This window comes from Nicotiana tomentosiformis, chromosome 12 (assembly GCF_000390325.3).
Source record: "Nicotiana tomentosiformis chromosome 12, ASM39032v3, whole genome shotgun sequence".
NCBI lineage: Eukaryota > Viridiplantae > Streptophyta > Magnoliopsida > Solanales > Solanaceae > Nicotiana > Nicotiana tomentosiformis.
Window position 1 is genome coordinate 4,544,838 of NC_090823.1, and position 18,850 is coordinate 4,563,687.

At 38.5% G+C, this 18,850-nt stretch overlaps 1 protein-coding gene and 1 non-coding gene across 2 annotated transcripts; one reads left to right on the top strand and one right to left on the bottom strand.

Annotated features, from left to right (window-relative positions):
- Positions 1-3,240: 3,240 nt before the first annotated feature.
- On the bottom strand, positions 3,241-4,312 carry LOC138902181 (uncharacterized). Its single transcript, XM_070190020.1, has 2 exons — positions 3,828-4,312; positions 3,241-3,625 (listed from the first exon to the last, which is right to left on the bottom strand). Exons 1-2 carry the CDS (start codon positions 4,310-4,312, stop codon positions 3,241-3,243), a joined length of 870 nt encoding a protein of 289 aa, XP_070046121.1.
- Positions 4,313-18,320: 14,008 nt separating this feature from the next.
- LOC117274610 (small nucleolar RNA R71) lies at positions 18,321-18,427 on the top strand. The gene has a single exon (XR_004504744.1). It is a non-coding gene; the product is annotated as a small nucleolar RNA R71 (small nucleolar RNA).
- Positions 18,428-18,850: the final 423 nt, after the last annotated feature.

Consider the following 18,850-nt stretch of genomic DNA (forward strand, 5'->3'; position numbering starts at 1 on the left):
TCTCACGAAGCTCCTGATTTAACATCGCGACATGTTCACTTGACATTTGAGGCTCCTACAAATGAGTAACCGATACAACCGTTTCCTCATCCATGCCAAGATAATGTTTTAATCTTAGCCCATTGACTTTAAACCTATTCGTTCCATCATCGGATTCAATTTCTACAGCTCCATTTGAGAGTACTTGCACAACTCTAAATAGTCCCGACCACCTAGATTTCAGCTTACCCGAAAATAATTTCAATCTTGAATTATACAACAACACGACATCTCCAGGTTTGAAAATCCTCTCTTGAATATGCATATCGTGAATCATCTTCATCCTTTCTTTATACAACCTAGTACTTTCAAAAGCATGGTAACGGAATTCGTCAAGTTCATGAAGCTCTGTGACCCTACTCGTACTAGCGGCCTCCATGATAAGATTTAATTGCCTTAAATCCGAAAAAGATTTATACTCTAACTCCACTGGTAAGTGACACGCCTTTCTAAATACCAATATATACGGTGACATACCAATCGGAGTTTTGAATGCAGTACGGTAGGCCCATAGTTCATCATCCAATTTTCTCGCCCAGTCAGTCCTAGTAGAATTTACAGTTTTGTTCAAAACACTCTTGATTTCTCTGTTTGACACCTCAACTTGACTACTTGTTTGTGGGTGATACGGAGTGGCAACCTTATGGCGTTCACCAAATTTTTCCAGCAACTTTGTGAAGGCTCGGTTGCAAAAGTGAGTTCCTCCATTACTGATGATCACTCTTGGAGTTCCAAATCGGGTGAAGATATTTTTCTTAGGAAACCAATAAATCCCTTTGCATCATTTATTGGGAGTGCTACAACTTCTACCCATTTCAAAACATAGTCCACCACTACTAGTATATACTTGTTGTTGTATGAGCTAACAAATGGTCACATAAAGTCGATTCCCTATACATCAAAAACTTATACCTCTTGAATTGGGTTAATGGGCATCTCATGTCGATGAAAAATATTACCCGTCCTTTGATACTCATCACATCTCTTTACCCAATAGTGTGCATCTCTAAACAATGTTGGCCAATAAAATCCTAACTCCAGCACGTTAGCAGATGTCCTTACTCCTTGAAAATGGCCTCCATAAGGTGAAGCATGACATGCTTGCAAAACAGAATTATGGTCTATGTCGGGAATACATCTCCGGATCATGTTATCAATACAAATCCTAAACAAATATGGTTCATCCTAGAAATACATGTGACAATCACGAAAGAACTTTTTCTTCTTCACAGAAGATAAGTCATAGTGAACAATACCGCTTGCCAGGTAGTTTGTAATGTCTTCATACCATGGTGCTTCCTCAAGGCTCGTGGCTAACAATAGTTAATCTGGGAAAGTCTTCATTATATCTTCCACCTCAACCTTCATTTCACCTCCTTCAAGCCTGTACAAGTGATCGACAACTTGGTTCTCCATTCCTTTCGGTCACGGATTTCCAAGTCGAACTCTTGAAATAGTAGGACCCATCTAATTAGGGGTGACTTTGACTCTTTATTATCAATTACGTACCTGAGAGCAACATGGTCAGTATAAATAATTACCTTCGAGACTATCAAGTAGGATCGGAATTTGTCAAATGCGAACACCACGGCTAGCATCTATTTTTCTGGCACTGTGTAATTCAGTTGAGCACCATTCAATGTTCTACTTTCATAGTAGATTTGGTGCATGATTTTATCTTTTCTCTAGCCAAGTAATGCTCCTACAACATGGTCACTTGCATCACATATCAGCTCAAATGGTTGCTCCTAGTCGGGTGAAACTATGATAGGTGTAGACACTAACCTCTTATTCAATCCCTCAAAAGCTACCCTACAGTCATCATAAAACACAAAAGGGTGATATTTTTCAAGCAATTTACACAAAGGGTTAGCGATCTTGGAAAAATCTTTTATAAAATGCCTGTAGAAACCGCTGTGACCAAGAAAACTTCTTATTGCCTTGACATAAGTGGGTGGAGGCAGCTTCTCTATTACATCGACCTTAGCACGGTCCACCTCAATGCCCTTACCTGACACTAGGTGTCCCAAGACTATACCTTTCTATACTATGAAATGATATTTTTCCAAATTTAGCACCAGATTAGTCTCCATACATCTCTGCAACACTCTTTTCAGATTTCTAAGGCAATCATCAAAAGAGTTTCTCACCATTGAGAAATTATCCATGAAAACCTCCACTATGTCCTCTACCATATCTGTAAAGATGGCCATCATGCACTTTGGAATGTGGTAGGTGCATTGCATATGCGAACATCATTCTTCAAAAAGCGTAAATGCCATATGGACAGGTGAATGACGTTTTCTCTCTATCCTCTAGGGCATTAGATATCTGATTGTACCCCGAGTATCCATCCAAGAAGTAAAAATGGGACCTCCCTGCCAATCTATCTATCATCTGATCAATGAATGGCAAGGGGAAATGATCTTTTCTGGTGGCTTTCTTCAATCTTCTGTAGTCCATGAAAATTTGCCATCCCGTGACTATTCTTGTTGAGATTAACTCATTATTCTTGTTTTGCACAACAATCATCCCATCTTTCTTTGGCACACACTGAACTAGGCTAACCCAGTTGCTATCTGAGATGGAAAAAATAATTCCCACATCTAACCACTTGATCACTTCCTTCTTTACAACTTCCTCCATATTAGGGTTCAACCTTCTTTGATGTTCTCTGGAAGGTTGGTGCCCATCTTTCAGTAGAATGTTATGCAGACAGAAGACCGGGATGATACCCTTAATGTCTGAAATGGTCCAACCAATTGCATTCTTTCACTCTTTCAACACCTGCAAAAGTTGTTCTACATGCACATCTAACAAACCAGATGAGATAATAACAGGTAAAATCGAGTTAGGTCCCAAGAAAGCATACCTAAGGTGAGATGGTAGTGGTTTCAGCTACAATTGTAGTAGTGCTTCGATCGAAGGCTTGGCTGGAGGGGTCTTTCTTTCTTCCGATTGTAAAGGCTCGAATTCGAGCTCTCTTTTCCAGTACCCTTGCCCTTGAAGATCCAACACCCATTCTGCCAAGTCCTCACCATTTACTTCTTCTAAATTCATAAGGCAGGGCTGTTAGAGGGTCTTTTTGCATTAAGTACCTCATCATCTTACTCCATTATTATATCCACCATGTCTAACAAAGAGCAATTTGCAAAGTCACTGGGTCACCGTATAGAATTTTGCACATTAAATGTTATTTTTTTAATTATTCATTCTCATCTTTAGCTCCCTCATTTCACAATCAATTAGAGCTCTTCCTGTGGCCAAGAACAACCTTCCCAAAATTATGGGAATCTCCACATCAACCTTGCAGTCCAGAATGATAAAATCTGCTGGAAACACGAATTTTTTAACTTGCACAAGTACATCATCAAATATACCTGATAGCCTTTTCACCGTTCGGTCAGCTAGCTGCAGTAACATCGATGTGGGCCTTGCTCTTCCAATGCCTAACATTTTATAAATAGACAATGGCATCGGATTTATACTTTCTCCCAAATCACACAGTGCTTTGACAAATGCATAGCTACCTATGGTGCATGGAATTGTTAAGCTTCCAGGGTCGGATAACTTCTCAGCTATAGATCTTCACACAACAACACTACAGGTATATGTCACTGTGACAATTGCCAAGTCTTGGAAGTCGAACTTACGAGACATTAAGTGCTTATCATTTTTGCATAACTGAGCATCTCCCTCAAAGCATCGATTAAAGGAATGTTTACCTGAATTTGCTTCAGCATTTCCATGAACTTTTATACTACTCATCCTTCTGCTATTTGTCCAACCTCTGCGGGAAGGGTGTTAGAGGTCGCTTCTTTTGTGTTGCTTGAGTTAGATCCTGCTCAGGCACATTTTCTAAAACCTTCTCTTGCACTTTCTCAGTCTCCTCCTCAAACTCTTTTTCCTTGTTTATTTCCTCTTGGGCTGGTTGCACTCTTACTTCTGTTAGTCTAATGGAATAATCTAACTCAATTGGCACAGACACATGTGTTTCAGGTGATCGGATCTCACGAGCAATTTCTTGCTCTAAATCAAGCTCTCTACCATTTCTCAAGCTCACCGCCATAAGCGGCTTCAGGCCCTGCTCTTTTGGATTGACATGTATGTCCGCAGGTAACGTCCCTTGAGGACAATTGTTAAGGGCCATGGATAATTGCCCTAGTTGAATCTCAATTCCATCGATAGCCGAGTCGTGTGACACTACCTTTTCTTGCATTTGGTGGACCTTTTCTTCTATTTTCCCACTGGCCCTAATGAGTTGTTGCAACATTCTTTTGATTTTAGATAACCCATCATCCTGCCTCACTGTCTATTGTTGTTGATGTTGTTGATAAGTTAGTTGTTGATTTTGATGGTTGTATCCTTGTTGCCTTTTGTAAGGTACTACTTGACTTTGTGGTCGCATAGCTCCAGGATTGTTGGTGTTATTGTATTGTTGTTTTGCTGGTCTATACTGCTGATTTTGCTGCCCCCAATTTTGACCACCTTGTCTTTGTCCTCCATAGTTGCCCACATAGTTCATATTCTCTTGATAGTTCTGGTTGTCACTTTCACCACTCCACGAACACATGTATGGTTGGTTAATGCATGGTGTACATAATCTCCCATTAGTCGTGTCAACTATGTGTACCTGCTTCTGGACTGATTCATCAATCTTCTTGGTGAGGATACTCATTTGCGTCATCAGAGTGGCCATATTTTTGGCTATGGAATTGTTCGGGCCCAATGTTACTGAGTGAACTAGTGGGTGATGTTGGAGTCTCTTGTCATCCATTCTGAGTTTTGAGCCATTTTATCTATGTCACGATCCAAAATCCTACCACAGGTGTCCTGATGGCACCTAGTCTCTAAGACTAGGTAAGCCGATTACAATTATATTTCAAGCCTTTTCTTTTACCAACAACGGAAATAATTAAAATTATAACAACCTCCCAAGACTGGTAGTACTGAGTCACAAACTCTAACTGAATACGTAGAATGCTTACGAGGACCGAATATACAGTACCGTTTGATTAAAAATTAATAATACAATGAAATGAACAGACTCCAAGGGAGTGCGACGACCAAGCAGATCTACCTTAAATACTTGTTATCCCACTCTAACTATGTCCGAGTCCGATACCTCCAATACCTGGCTCTGCACAAAAATGTACAGAAGTGTCGTATGAGTACACCACGGTTGGTACTCAGTAGGTATCAAGACTAGCCTCAGTGGAGTAGAGACGAGGTACAGACCAAGACACTCACTAGTCTAATAACTTGTGCGATATAGTATACAAAATAATAGGAAACAAATAACAATAAGGGCAACTTAAAACAACCAGTGATGTGCACAGTAAGACAATAAAATGACCATTAATATCGCTCAACAATTGATAAATACAATTACACCCAGTTAAATTAAGTTTTTCAATTAAATATCTTTCACACATAATTCTTACGAATAAAGCACTTTTTCAAATATAATTTCTTCAAATAAATATCTTTCGAATATAAAATTCTTTCAATAAATCTCTTATGATATAATTTTCTCAAATAAATATATTTCAAATACAATTATTTCATATAATTCTTTTTTAATAAAAATCCTTCCAAATAAATATTTTGAATATAATTCTTTCAATTAAAAAGGTCACCATGTGATACCTCATTTCATAGTCATAAAAATACGGTTCTCAGCCCATTTTCATATTTTTCGTAAATACGGTTCTCAGCCCATTTTTTATATTTCCACGGTATTTCGTGCCCATAGTCAAATCATATTATTTCCCCAGCACCTCGTGCCCTCTTTTCATATCACAACTGCACGTACAATTCACGTGCCAAATATCATTATCATTTAACCACAGCACCTTGTGCCCACATTTTATATCACAACTGCTTGGACAATTCACGTGCCAATATCTTCATTATTTACTCACGGCACCTCGTGCCCACATTTTATTTTATAATCCGCCTGGCAATAGCCATAGGCTCCCCAATTTCAACATAAATCAGATTATTATCAATTTACCAACAACAAAATCAATTGCACAAGGCATAAAAATAAACATAAGAAAATCATAACATCACATGAAAATCACCAACACCACAACTCCACATCATCACATATCGTCCCTGACAATAGCCACTCTTATCGCTCCACCCATACAATATCAATAGCTACCCTTATCGATCCTATTGCCACCCTTATCGCTTCGCCCATATAATATTCCAGCAAACACAACAACATTGAAATGCCACCCTTATACCCACATAATATCAACGGTAAAATGCCACCCTTATCTCCTCAAAATAATAACTCACACAATACAACAATTTACATGGAAAATTATCACATCAACATAACAAACAATCAATTCACATTACAGTTTGCCTAATGGCCACAACAAATTTCAAGAATATAACAAAATCAATTAATTTCACAATCAATAGCCCAAGGCCCACACAATGTATATATAAAACCTCAAAAACAATCAACAAAGATAGAAAACTAACCAACTTAGGTCACACTTTCATTAATTCAGATTTAGATAGTTATATTAACACCTCTTCTTAAGTTCATTTAATTAATCATTTGCATAGGAAAACTTCATATTGAATTTAATTTCCAAGAAATATTAAACCAACAATTCTCACGAAATTTCATAAATATTTCAAGTAACAATCACATCAATTTGTCATATAATAACAAATTCAACAACAATGATTTAGGCATGGCAAACAGCTGATTTAATAATTATCCACAATTACTCAATTTACTACACAATAATGCCTAAGACTTTAATCCAATAAAATTTGTATATATAAGCCCGAGTACGTACTCGTCACCTCACATACACGGCTTTTCACATTTCACAAAATGGCACATAATACTCAATGCATAAGGGGTATTTATCCCACTCGAGGTTAAGCAAGACACTTACCGTTTAGAAGTTATGCCGATATTCCAAAATCGCCTTCTTGCTTGAATTGGCTTCCGAACCACTCAAATCTATTAATTTCAATTGTATAACTTTATTAAAATTTATCGAAAATAATTCTGGATAATAAAACGTCGACTTAAAAAATTATTCCAAAAAGTCAACAAAAGTTAATGCGGGGCCCACTTCTCGGAACTAGACAAATTTTTACGAAATCCGAACACCCATTCCGATACGAGTTCAACCATACCAATTTTATCGAATTCCAATAACAAATCGACCTCCAAATCTTAAATTTGTGGTTTATCAAATTTCTACATTTTTTCTCAAATTTTCATCTCAAAGAACTAATTAAATGATCAAATCAGTGATATATTCATGTAAAATAACCAAATACGAGTTGGAATAACCTACCCTGATGAATTTCTTGAAAAACCCACGAAAAGGCGTCTCAAACCGAGCTCCCAAATTCGAAAAATGAAATCATAACCTAAAACTCGGATATATAGTACATCCTTTGAACTTCCAATGTGCGGTCCACACAAAAATGGCGTGGCCGCACATCCCCAGCTCCTGCGGTCGCACAAAAATAGTGCGGCCGTACTTCACAACCTTCTCCTCTACCAGGCTTCAGGAAATTAACCATAAGTTTCTCAACTGATGTCTGAATTATGATATCTTTACCTTTTTGGAAACTAGACACGAAGGGCTACAACTTTCATTTTTAAATCAGCTCACAATTATTTGTAGATCAAAAGATATAAGCTTACAAAGTCGGACCAGCAAATCTGCAGAGCCCCCTGTAGTGCGGCCGCGGACAGAATTGTGCGGTCTGCGCCCCTCTTCCGAAGTCCGCACATTTTTGTGTGGTCCGTACCTCTCCTTCGCGTCAACACCCCAAAATGCGCGGTCTGCACCCCCAAAAGTGCCAGAATAATATTAGAGTGCTGAAATGCCCGCACTCGCTCAAAACTCACCCCGAGACTCATCCAGAATCTCTCGAACACAAACCATAGATGAATATCAATCATTAAACATGCTACGGACTTGCTCGCGCACTCAAAACACTGAAAAGAGGTCGTCTTGACCCGATATTGACCATGGTCAAACTCCCAAATTTCGTAACTTTACTAATCTCTCAACCAATGATCCAAAAATACACCCAAGCCCCTCAGGACCTCAACCGAATATACCAACACATTCCAATATACAATACGAACTTAGTGGAGTCTTCAAATCTCGTCAAATAACGTCAAAATTACGAATCGCGCCTCGAATCGAATTATGGGTTTTCGAATCTCCCAACTTCTATGTTTTGCGCCAAAACTTATCAAATCAATCCGGAATGACTTTAAATTTTTCACACAAGTCATAAATGACATAATGTAGCTATTCAAAGTTTCAGAGTCGGATTCCGGCCCCAATATCAAAAAGTCAACTCCCCGGTCAACTCTTTTCTTTTAAGCTTCTTAAATAAGAATTATTCTTTTAATTAAATTCCGAATCTTCCGAAAATTAAACTCGACCACACCCGCGGGTCATAATACTTATTACAAAATTTCTCGAGACCTTAAGTCACTGAACGGGGCATCAATTCTTAAAACGACAAGTCGGGTCGTTATATTCTCCACCTCGTAAACAAACGTTCGTCCTCGAACGTTCTAAGAATTATTCTGAGGTTACCAAATTGATGATTTTACTTTTACAAAAATACTCACGGTTGATCCCACATTACCACATTTGAAATAAGCCCGATAACACCATCTCAATTGAGATTATTTCTTTTATCTATATTTGTAAATTTTAAGGCCAATTTCTTACACTCCAAACGTTTTCAAAAGGCCTAATTTTTCACATCAACGCACGGTATTAGTCTCAACTGGCTATAGCCACTCGTGCCTACAGACACATCAACTTTCTTTATAGTGTTGAAGTACTTCGAACTTATTTCGGGGTGTTACATTCTTCATCGCTTAAGATCATTCGCCCCCAAACACATAACATAACTTATCTCTTCTTTTGAAAATCTCAATCCCCCAAATTTTACTAATTCCCAAATTTTCCAGAACTTTCAGCAGAGTCTCCCCTGTACTTGGGCCTATCCACCTGCCAGAGTAACACCAATACAACTCCTAACAACTCATCCACAACCCAACAAAATACCATAAGGTATATATCAATAACACTAATCTCAGCATTACAAGCACTGCATTATTATAATGATATCAGGACATGAAACACATCATATGTATGCCCGTTACCACATCCCTGGTCTTAAAAGTTGTTCATAATTAATTCCAACATCATCAATAAATCTCATATTAACCACCACCTCATTTCGAATTTTTACAACACTGACAACACAATGTGAGACATGAATACCTCGTAACTATTTGCCCGACTTAATGAGTCACATTTAACGCCACCTGGACGCTCACCTCGTAGGCTAAAACTCAATGCTTACAGCACGAAAATGGCTGAATATGCACATAAAATATACACGAATTATCAAATAGGCCTAACAGGCATGACTCCCTATTAATATTATTGTACAAATTAAATTTCACACGGGGAGAATTTTAAACTCATAAATATTTCACCACAAGGACCTCGTCCTTATATAACTTTCACCGTGGCTTGTAGCCAGTTTAAATATTTCATATTATATAAAAATGTGAGGATCTCATCCGCAACTCCGAATCACAAGTATTTTGCACATTGTGCCAACTGAAATTTCAATTTCCTTTCTTTCTTCTTTTCAATATATTTCATAAACAGTTTTCATAACACATAATGAACCTTCGTACCGGTAGGGCATATAATTTAGAAAAATTGGAATCAATTCTTCCAAGACACATTAAGAAATTCCTTATTCCCATTCAGTAATTAAAAATAATTAACTAAGTTGAAATATAATAAGCGCGGAATATTATAAAACTGTATTAGTTACTGCCATCCGGATCTGGAGTGACAATTCACAAGCATTCTAGAATTTACTACAAATAATAGTTTGAAAGAAATACAACTGTATGAATGAAAGAAAATAGTAGGGCATAAAAGATAGACGGGGACTTCAAGGTCTGTGAATGCCGACAGATCTACCTTGAGTCTCCGGACAGCGGACCAATAACAAAAATCTTGATCAACCTGAGCCGGTATCAAAATCTGCACAGAAAATGTAGAGTGCAGCATCAGTACAACCGACCCCATGTACTGGTAAGTGTCGAGCCTAACCTCGATGAAGTAGTGACGAGGCTAAGGCAAGGCACCTACAAATCAACCTGTACAATTTAATAGTGTATATACAAATAACATAAATGAAGAACTAAACAGAAATTGTCGGGAGGGGAACATACTGAGGGGAATACAAGATAAAGAATTACAACAGAATGATCACCGGAGCAATCAATATACCATGAATCAATAGGAATAGTGAATACAGTAAGGAAAAATGCATGGCATCACCCTTAGTGCTTTTACTCTCAATCTCACCATAAAATTAATAGAAACGACACGGCATCACCCTTCGTGCATTAACTCTCATATCATGGCACAACATCACCCTTCGTGCATTAACACTCACAATATGGCACGGCATAACCCTTCGTGCATTTACACTCACAATATGGAACGACATCACCCTTCGTACATTAACACTCACAATATGACACGACATCACTCTTCGTGCATTAACACTTACAATATGGCACAACATCACCTTTCGTGCATTAACACTCTCCCTTACCATAATGCAATGCATAAATAAAAACAGGGAGATAGAATAATAAGTACAAACCTTACTTAAATATTTGGTTCCATAATATCAATCTCAACTTTGAAATAAGAACTCAATTATCACCAAAAAATCCGTAAATATGATAAAAACGATAAATTGAACAACACTAGTATAACACGTAGCAATTTGGCATAAGAAAGAGACAATGTAAGAAAAACAGAGAAACATGAAAAAGAGGTAAATTGACGGCGCATAAGTACTCGTCACCTCACATATACGCCGCTCACATGGATTTCACTTAACAAGTAATCTAAGGTTCCTAATTCCCTCAAGTCAGGGTTAGACACAACACTTAGCTTGCTCCGAAGGCCACTTAATTCTCAATCACAGCCTTTCCTATGGAATTCACCTCCAAGCCACTTGTATCTATTCAAAAATGACTCAATAATATCAAATATTGCTAAACGAATCAATTATATTGCATAAATTAAATTTCTCAAATTTTCCCCAAGAAGTTGAAAAATCGACCCCGGTCCCGCTTGGTCAAAACCCGAGGTTCGGACCAAAATCCATTTAACTATTCACCCTCGAGCCCGAATATATAATTGGTTTTGGAATCCAACCTCAAATTGAGGTCTAAATCCCCAAATTTTTGAAATTCCTAGTTTCTACCCTAACCCCTAATTCTACCATGAAAGCTCTAGATTTTAGGTTGATAATTCAAGAAATGTAATGGGTAATTGAAAGAAAATAATTTTGAATCACTTAAAAATACTTTGGGGAAGAAAATGACTCTTGAAAATCGCCTCTACCTGTTTGGTTCTTGAATAATGTTGAAGAAATGGCTTAAGCCCGCGTTTGATTCTGTTTTATGCACTGGGCGACAATGTGCATCGCGTTCGCGAGGCCACTACTGCGTTCGCGAAGGGTACCGACTGCCAAACCTTCGTGTTCGCGAGAAACTGCTCGCGTTCACGATGGTTACTCCCACATGGCCTTCGCATTCACGAGGCATTGCTCGCATTCGCGATGAAGGAACGACTGACTCCCCTTCCCCAATGCCTAACACTACGCGTTCGCGATAGGCTTATCACGTTCGCGAAGGGTAACGCCCCCATTGCTTCACGTTCGCGACCAAGCCTTCGCGTTTGCGAAGAAGAAATCCCTGCCTCATCAGTTTACTCTTCGCGTTTGCGAGAGTACCTTCGCGAACGCTAAGAAGGATATGCCAGACACCAGAATCTGCAGAAAACCAGATTTTTCCCAAGTCTAAAACATCCCGTGGCCTATCTGAAACTCATCCGAGCCCTCGGGGCTCCAAACCAAACATGCATACAAGTCTAAAAACATCATATGAACTTGCTCGCGTGATCAAATCTCCAAAATAACACCTAGAACTATGCATTTAGCACCAAATCAAATACAATTCTCAAGAACACATTAAAATTTCTTTTTTCTCAACTGGACGTCCGAATCACGTCAAATCAACTCCGTTTCTCACCAAATTCACATACATGTCTTAAATATCATAATGAACCTACACCGGGGTCTGGAACTAAAATACGGACCCGATACTAATAATGCCAGATATCAATCAAATCTTAGAAGCAAATAATTTTCAGACTTTTAATTTTCATCAAAAATTCATAACTCAAGCTAGGGCCTCCGAATTCGATTCCGGGCATATGCCCAGGTCCCATAATTCGATACGAACCTACCGGGACCGACGAAACACGGTTCCGTGCCCGTTTACCAAAAATATTGACCGAAGTCAACTAGAATTAAATTTTAAGGCAAAAATTCTTATTTTTATTAGTTTTCAACATAAAAGATTTCTGGAAACCTGCCCGGACTGTACACGCAAATCAAGGAGGGTAAAACTAAGATTTTTTAACGCTTAAGAAAGAAGATTCGAGTTCTAAAATATAAGATGACCTTTTGGGTCATCACAAATAAATGGCAGACACATGCTCACCCATAAGGGGAGCATAATAGGAGGACTCACCTCAATATTCAAAACCGAATCAAATTAAGGGGAAAATATCCTTTTATAACAAAATCAAGATCGTACCTGTAAAGTCACCATATGGTGTATTGGACTCAGCCAAATCATAGCGATTATATCGATGGGTCGGGTCTCCACCTCTTAGGCGCCCACTACCCGTCTATTCTCCACCTCTAGCTGATTGTGCACGTGGAGTATCAACTAGAATAAAGCTTGTAGTTGGAGTGTTCTTATGAAATCCACCCCTCCCAAGTCTGGGACAATCTCTCATGATGTACCTAGTATTACCACACTCATAACAACCTCTCTGAGGTCGCGGTTGCTCAAACTGAGTCTGTGCCGGATAATTAAAATAAGCATTATAAAAATCCCGTGCAGGTAGTGCATTTTAAGAACTTACTGGAGCACTCCGAGTAATCTGATGTGCGGACTGAGCTGGCCAACTGCACGAGCCCCCGTTATAATAGGTCCTAGCTGAAGAGTAAAATCCATTGAACCCTCCAGATCTTCGAGACCTTTTGGCCTCCTTAGACTCCCTTTCCTCGCCTAAAACACCCTCAATCTTCCTTGCAATCTCTACTACTTTTTGAAATGGAGTATCAGTATGCAACTCTCGAGCCATGCATATTTTAATATCATAATCGATCCCCTCAATGAATCTGCAGACCCGTTCTCTGATTGTAGGAACTAAGATAGGTGCATGACGGGCTAGCTCACTGAACCTGGTAGCATATTCTGACACTGTCATTGTGCCTTGACGCAACCGTTCAAGCTCTGTGCACCACGCATCTCTGAGAGTCTGTAGAATAAACTCTTTCAAGAATATTTCAGAAAATTAAACCCAAGTTGGTGGTGTGGCATCAGCTGGTCTGTCTTCTTCATAGATTTGCCACCACCGATGCGCTGTGCCTGATAGTTGAAATGTAGTAAAGGAAACTCCGTTCACCTCCACAATACCCATGGTGCGGAGAATACGGTGACAATTTTCTAGAAATCCTTGGGCATCCTCTGTAGCTGTGCCACTGAAAGTAGGTGGACTATACCTCTTAAACCTTTCAAGTCTCTTTTGTTCTTCTTCTGATTCATCGGACCTGACCTCAGGCTGAACCGAAATAATAGGATGTACCGGTATTGCACCCGGAATCTGACCAACGTGAACCTACTGCTCTGGAGTTGTGGTAGGAGTCTGAGCTACTCCCCCAATCTGCGAAATATTTGGTGCAACAGAGATCAATCTCGCCTGCGTTAATGTAACAAACATACTCAGGAACTGTGTTAAGGTCTCCTGAAGTCCGGGGGTAACAACAGGTGTTTCTGGTACTTGTCCCCCAACTGGAGCTACTGGTGGCTCCTCAACTGTTGTTCTGACATGTGCTCTAGTCGCAACACGTGCCCTTCCTAGACCTCTATCTTGTCCTCTACCTCGGCCCTGACCTCTTGCAATCCTAGAAGTATGTGCGAATGCCTGCTCAGCTAACCCGGTAGAACGTGTACTCACCATCTGTGAGAGAATAGAAAAACAAAGACTCAAATTCTAAATTTAACAAATTCCGCACGACAGGAATGAAAGAAGTGGAAATTTTTTAACCGTTCTGTATCCTCTCGAAGATAAGTACAGACGTCTCCGTACCGATTCGCAAGACTCTACTAGACTCGTTCGTGACTCGTAGAACCTATGAACCTAGAGCTTTGATACCAACTTATCACGACCCAAAATCCCACCACAGGCATTGTGATAAAACCTAGTCTCTAAGACTAGGTAAGCCGATTACAATTACATTTCAAGCCATTATTGTTTTTGTTTTTTTACCAACATCGAAAATAATTACAATTATAACAACCTCCCAAGACTGGTAGTACTGAGTCACAAACTTTAACTGAATACGTAGAATGATCACGAGGATCGAATATAAAGTACCGTTTGATTAAAATATAACAGTACAATGAAATGAAAAGACTCCAATAGACTGCGACGACCAAGCAGATCTACCTTGAATCCTTGTGATTCCACTCTAACTCTGTCCGAGTCCGATACCTCCAATACCTAGCTCTGCACAAAAATGTGCAGAAGTGTCGTATGAGTACACCACGGTCGGTAGCCAGTAGGTATCAAGGCTAACCTCAGTGGAGTAGAGACGAGGTACAGTCAAAACACTCACTAGTCTAATAACCTGTGCAATATAGTATACAAAATAATAGGAAACAAATAACAATAAGGTCAACATAAAACAATCAGTGATGTGCATAGTAAGACAATAAAATCACCATTAATATCGCCCAAAATTGACAAATACAATTACACCTAGTTAAATCAAGTTCTTCAATTAAATATCTTTCACACATAATTCTTACGAATAAAACTCATTTGCAAATATAATTTCTTCAAATAAATATCTCGAATATAAAATTCTTTCAATAAATCTCTTCTAATATAATTTCCTCAAATAAATATATTTTAAATATAATTTTTTCATATAATTCTTTTTGAATAAAAATCCTTCCAAATAAATATTTTGAATATAATTCTTTCAATTAAAAAGGTCACCATGTGATACCTCATTTCATAGTCATAAAAATACGGTTCTCAGCCCATTTTCATATTTTTCGTAAATACGGTTCTCAGCCCATTTTTTTTTATATTTCCACGGTATTTCGTGCCCATAGTCAAATCATATTATTTCCCCAGCACCTCGTGCTCTCTTTTCATATCACAACTGCACGTACAATTCACGTGCCAAATATCATTATCATTTAATCACAACACCTCGTGCCCACATTTTATATCACAACTGCATGGACAATTCACGTGCCAATATCTTTATTATTTACTCACGGCACCTCGTGCCCATATTTTATTTTATAATCCGCCTAGCAATAGCCATAGGCTCCCTAATTTCAACATAAATCAGATTATTATCAATTTACCAACAACAAAATCAATTGCACAAGGCATAAAAATAAACATAAGAAAATCACAACATCACATGAAAATCACCAACACCACAACTCCACATCATCACATATCGTCCCTGACAATAGCCACTCTTATCGCTCCACCCATACAATATCAATAGCCACCCTTATCGATCATATTGCCACCCTTATCGCTCTTATAGCCACCCTTATCGCTTCGCCCATATAATATTCCAGCAAACACAACAACAGTGAAATGCCACCCTTATACCCACATAATATCAACAGTAAAATGCCACCCTCATCTCCTCAAAATAATAACTCACACAATACAATAATTTACATGGAAAATTATCACAGCAACATAACAAACAATCAATTCACATTACAGTTTGCCTAATGGCCACAACAAATTTCAAGAATATAACAAAATAAATTAATTTCACAATCAATAGCCCAAGGCCCACACAATGTATATATAAAACCTCAAAAACAATCAACAAAGATAGAAAACTAACCAACTTAGGTCACACTTTCATTAATTCAGATTTAGATAGTTATATTAACACCTCTTCTTAAGTTCATTTAATTAATCATTTGCATAGGAAAACTTCATATTGAATTTAATTTCCAAGAAATATTAAACCAACAATTCTCACGAAATTTCATAAATATTTCAAGTAACAATCACATCAATTTGTCATATAAAAATAAATTCAACAACAAGGATTTAGGCATGGCAAACAGCTGATTTAATAATTATCCACAATTACTCAATTTACTACACAATAATACCTAAGACTTTAATCCAATAAAATTTTCACATATAAGCCCGAGTACGTACTCGTCACCTAGCATACACGGCTTTTCACATTTCACAAATGGTACATAATACTCAATGCCTAAGGGGTATTTCCCCCACTCGAGGTTAAGCAAGTCACTTACCTTTTAGAAATTATGCTGATATTCCAAAATCGCCTTCTTGCTTGAATTGGCTTCTCGACCGCTCAAATCTATTCAAATCAGTTGTATAATTTCATTAAAATTTATCGGAAATAATTTCGGATAATAAAACGTCGACTTAAAAATGTATTGCAAAAAGTGAACACAGGGCCCGCTTCTCGGAACCCGATAAAATTTTCATGAAATCTGAACACCCATTCCAATATGAGTTCAACCATACCAATTTTATCTAATTCCAATAACAAATCAATCTCCAAATCTTAAATTTGTGGTTTATGAAGTTTCTACAATTTTTCCCAAATTTTAATCTCAAAGTACTAATTAAATGATGAAATCAGTGATATATTCATGTATAATAACCAAATCTGAGTTAAAATCACTTACCCTGATGAATTTCATAAAAATAACACGAAAAAGCGTCTCAAACCGAGCTCCAAAAGTCCAAAACTGAAATGATAACCTAAACCTCGGATATATAGTACATCCTCTGAACTTCCAATGTGCGGTCCGCACAAAAAATGGCACGGCCGCACATCACCAGCTCCTGCGGTCGCACGAAATTGGTGCGGCCGCACTTCACAGCCTTCTCCTCTACCAGACTTCAAAAAATTGGCCATAACTTTCCTTACAGATGTTCGAATTATGATATCGTTACCTTTCTGGAAACTAGACACGAAGGCTACAACTTTCGTTTTTTAATCAGCTTAAACTTATTTATAAATCAAAAGATATAAGCTTACGAAGTCAAACCAGCGAATCTGCAGAGCCCTGTAGAGTGCGGCCGCGGACAGAATTGTGTGGTCCGCGCCCCTCCTCCGAGGTCCGCACATTTCTGCTGCGGTCCGCACATTTTTGTGCGGTCCACACCTCTCCTTAGCCTCGGCACCCCAAAATGCGCGGTCCGCGCCCCCTAAAGTGCCAGAACAATATTAGAGTGCCAAAATGCCCGAACTCGCTCAAAACTCACCCTGAGACTCATCCGGAACCTCCCAGACACAAACCATATATGAATTTCAATCATTAAACACGCTACGGATCTGCTCGCGCACTCAAAATACTAAAAAGAGGTCGTCTTGACCCGATATTGACCATGGACAAACTCTCAAATTTCTTAACTTTACTGATCTCTCAACCAACGATCCAAACAAAAACCCAAGCCCCTCGAGACCTCAACCAAATATACCAACACATCCCAAAATACAATACGAACTTAGTGGAGGCTTCAAATCTCGTCAAATAATATCAAAATTATGAATCGCGCCTCGAATCGAATTATGAGTTTTCGAATCTCCCAAATTCTATGTTTTGCACCAAAACGTATCAAATCAATCCAGAATGATTTCAAATTTTGCACACAAGTCATAAATGATTTAATGTAGGTATTCAAATTTTTAGAATCGGATTTCGGCCTCAATATCTAAAAGTCAACTCCCCGGTCAACTCTTTTCTTTTAAACTTCTTAAATAAGAATTGTTCTATTAATTAAATTCTGAATCTTCTGAAAATTAAACTCGACCGCACCCGCGGGTCATAATACTTATTACAAAGTTTCTCGAGACCTCAAGTCACTGCGGGGCATTAATTCTTAAAATGACAAGTCGGGTCGTTACAATCTAGTAGGACCTTAAACTCTCTAAATGACTTGCTAAAAACTATTCCACCTGCTAAAGCATCAACATTGGCCTTCAAACTATCCGCCAATCCCATGTAAAATCGCTGTTCCAACATCTAATCTGGAATGCCATGATGTGGACACTTAACCAGCATACCTTTGAACCTCTCCCACGTTTCTTGTAATGTTTCTGTTGGTTTCTGCCTGAAGCTCAATATTTCATCAACTTGCTTGCCGGTCTTATTGGGTGGGTAGAACTTATTCAAAAACTTCTTGACTAATTCTTCCCAAGTGGTGATGAAATTTATGGGGAGCGAATTAAACCAAGTCTAGGCTTCTCCTGTCACATAGAATGGAAACAACAACAGTCTTATTGCTTTCGGTGTCACATTCTGTTGCCATTGTGTGACACAAATTGACAGAAAAGTTTTCAGATGTTGTTGTGGATCTTCAATGTAAGACCCGAAGAACAGTCCCTTGTTTTGCAGCAGATGTAGCATGTTGTTTGTGATTTGAAATGACTCCGCTTGTATTTGAGGGACTGCAATTGCAGTTGCCAAATTTTCAATGGTGGGTTGTGCCCAACCATACAAAGCTACTTTTGGCACAAGAGGTGTCACACCCTAATTGTTCGCACTACAAGAAAATCACTTATT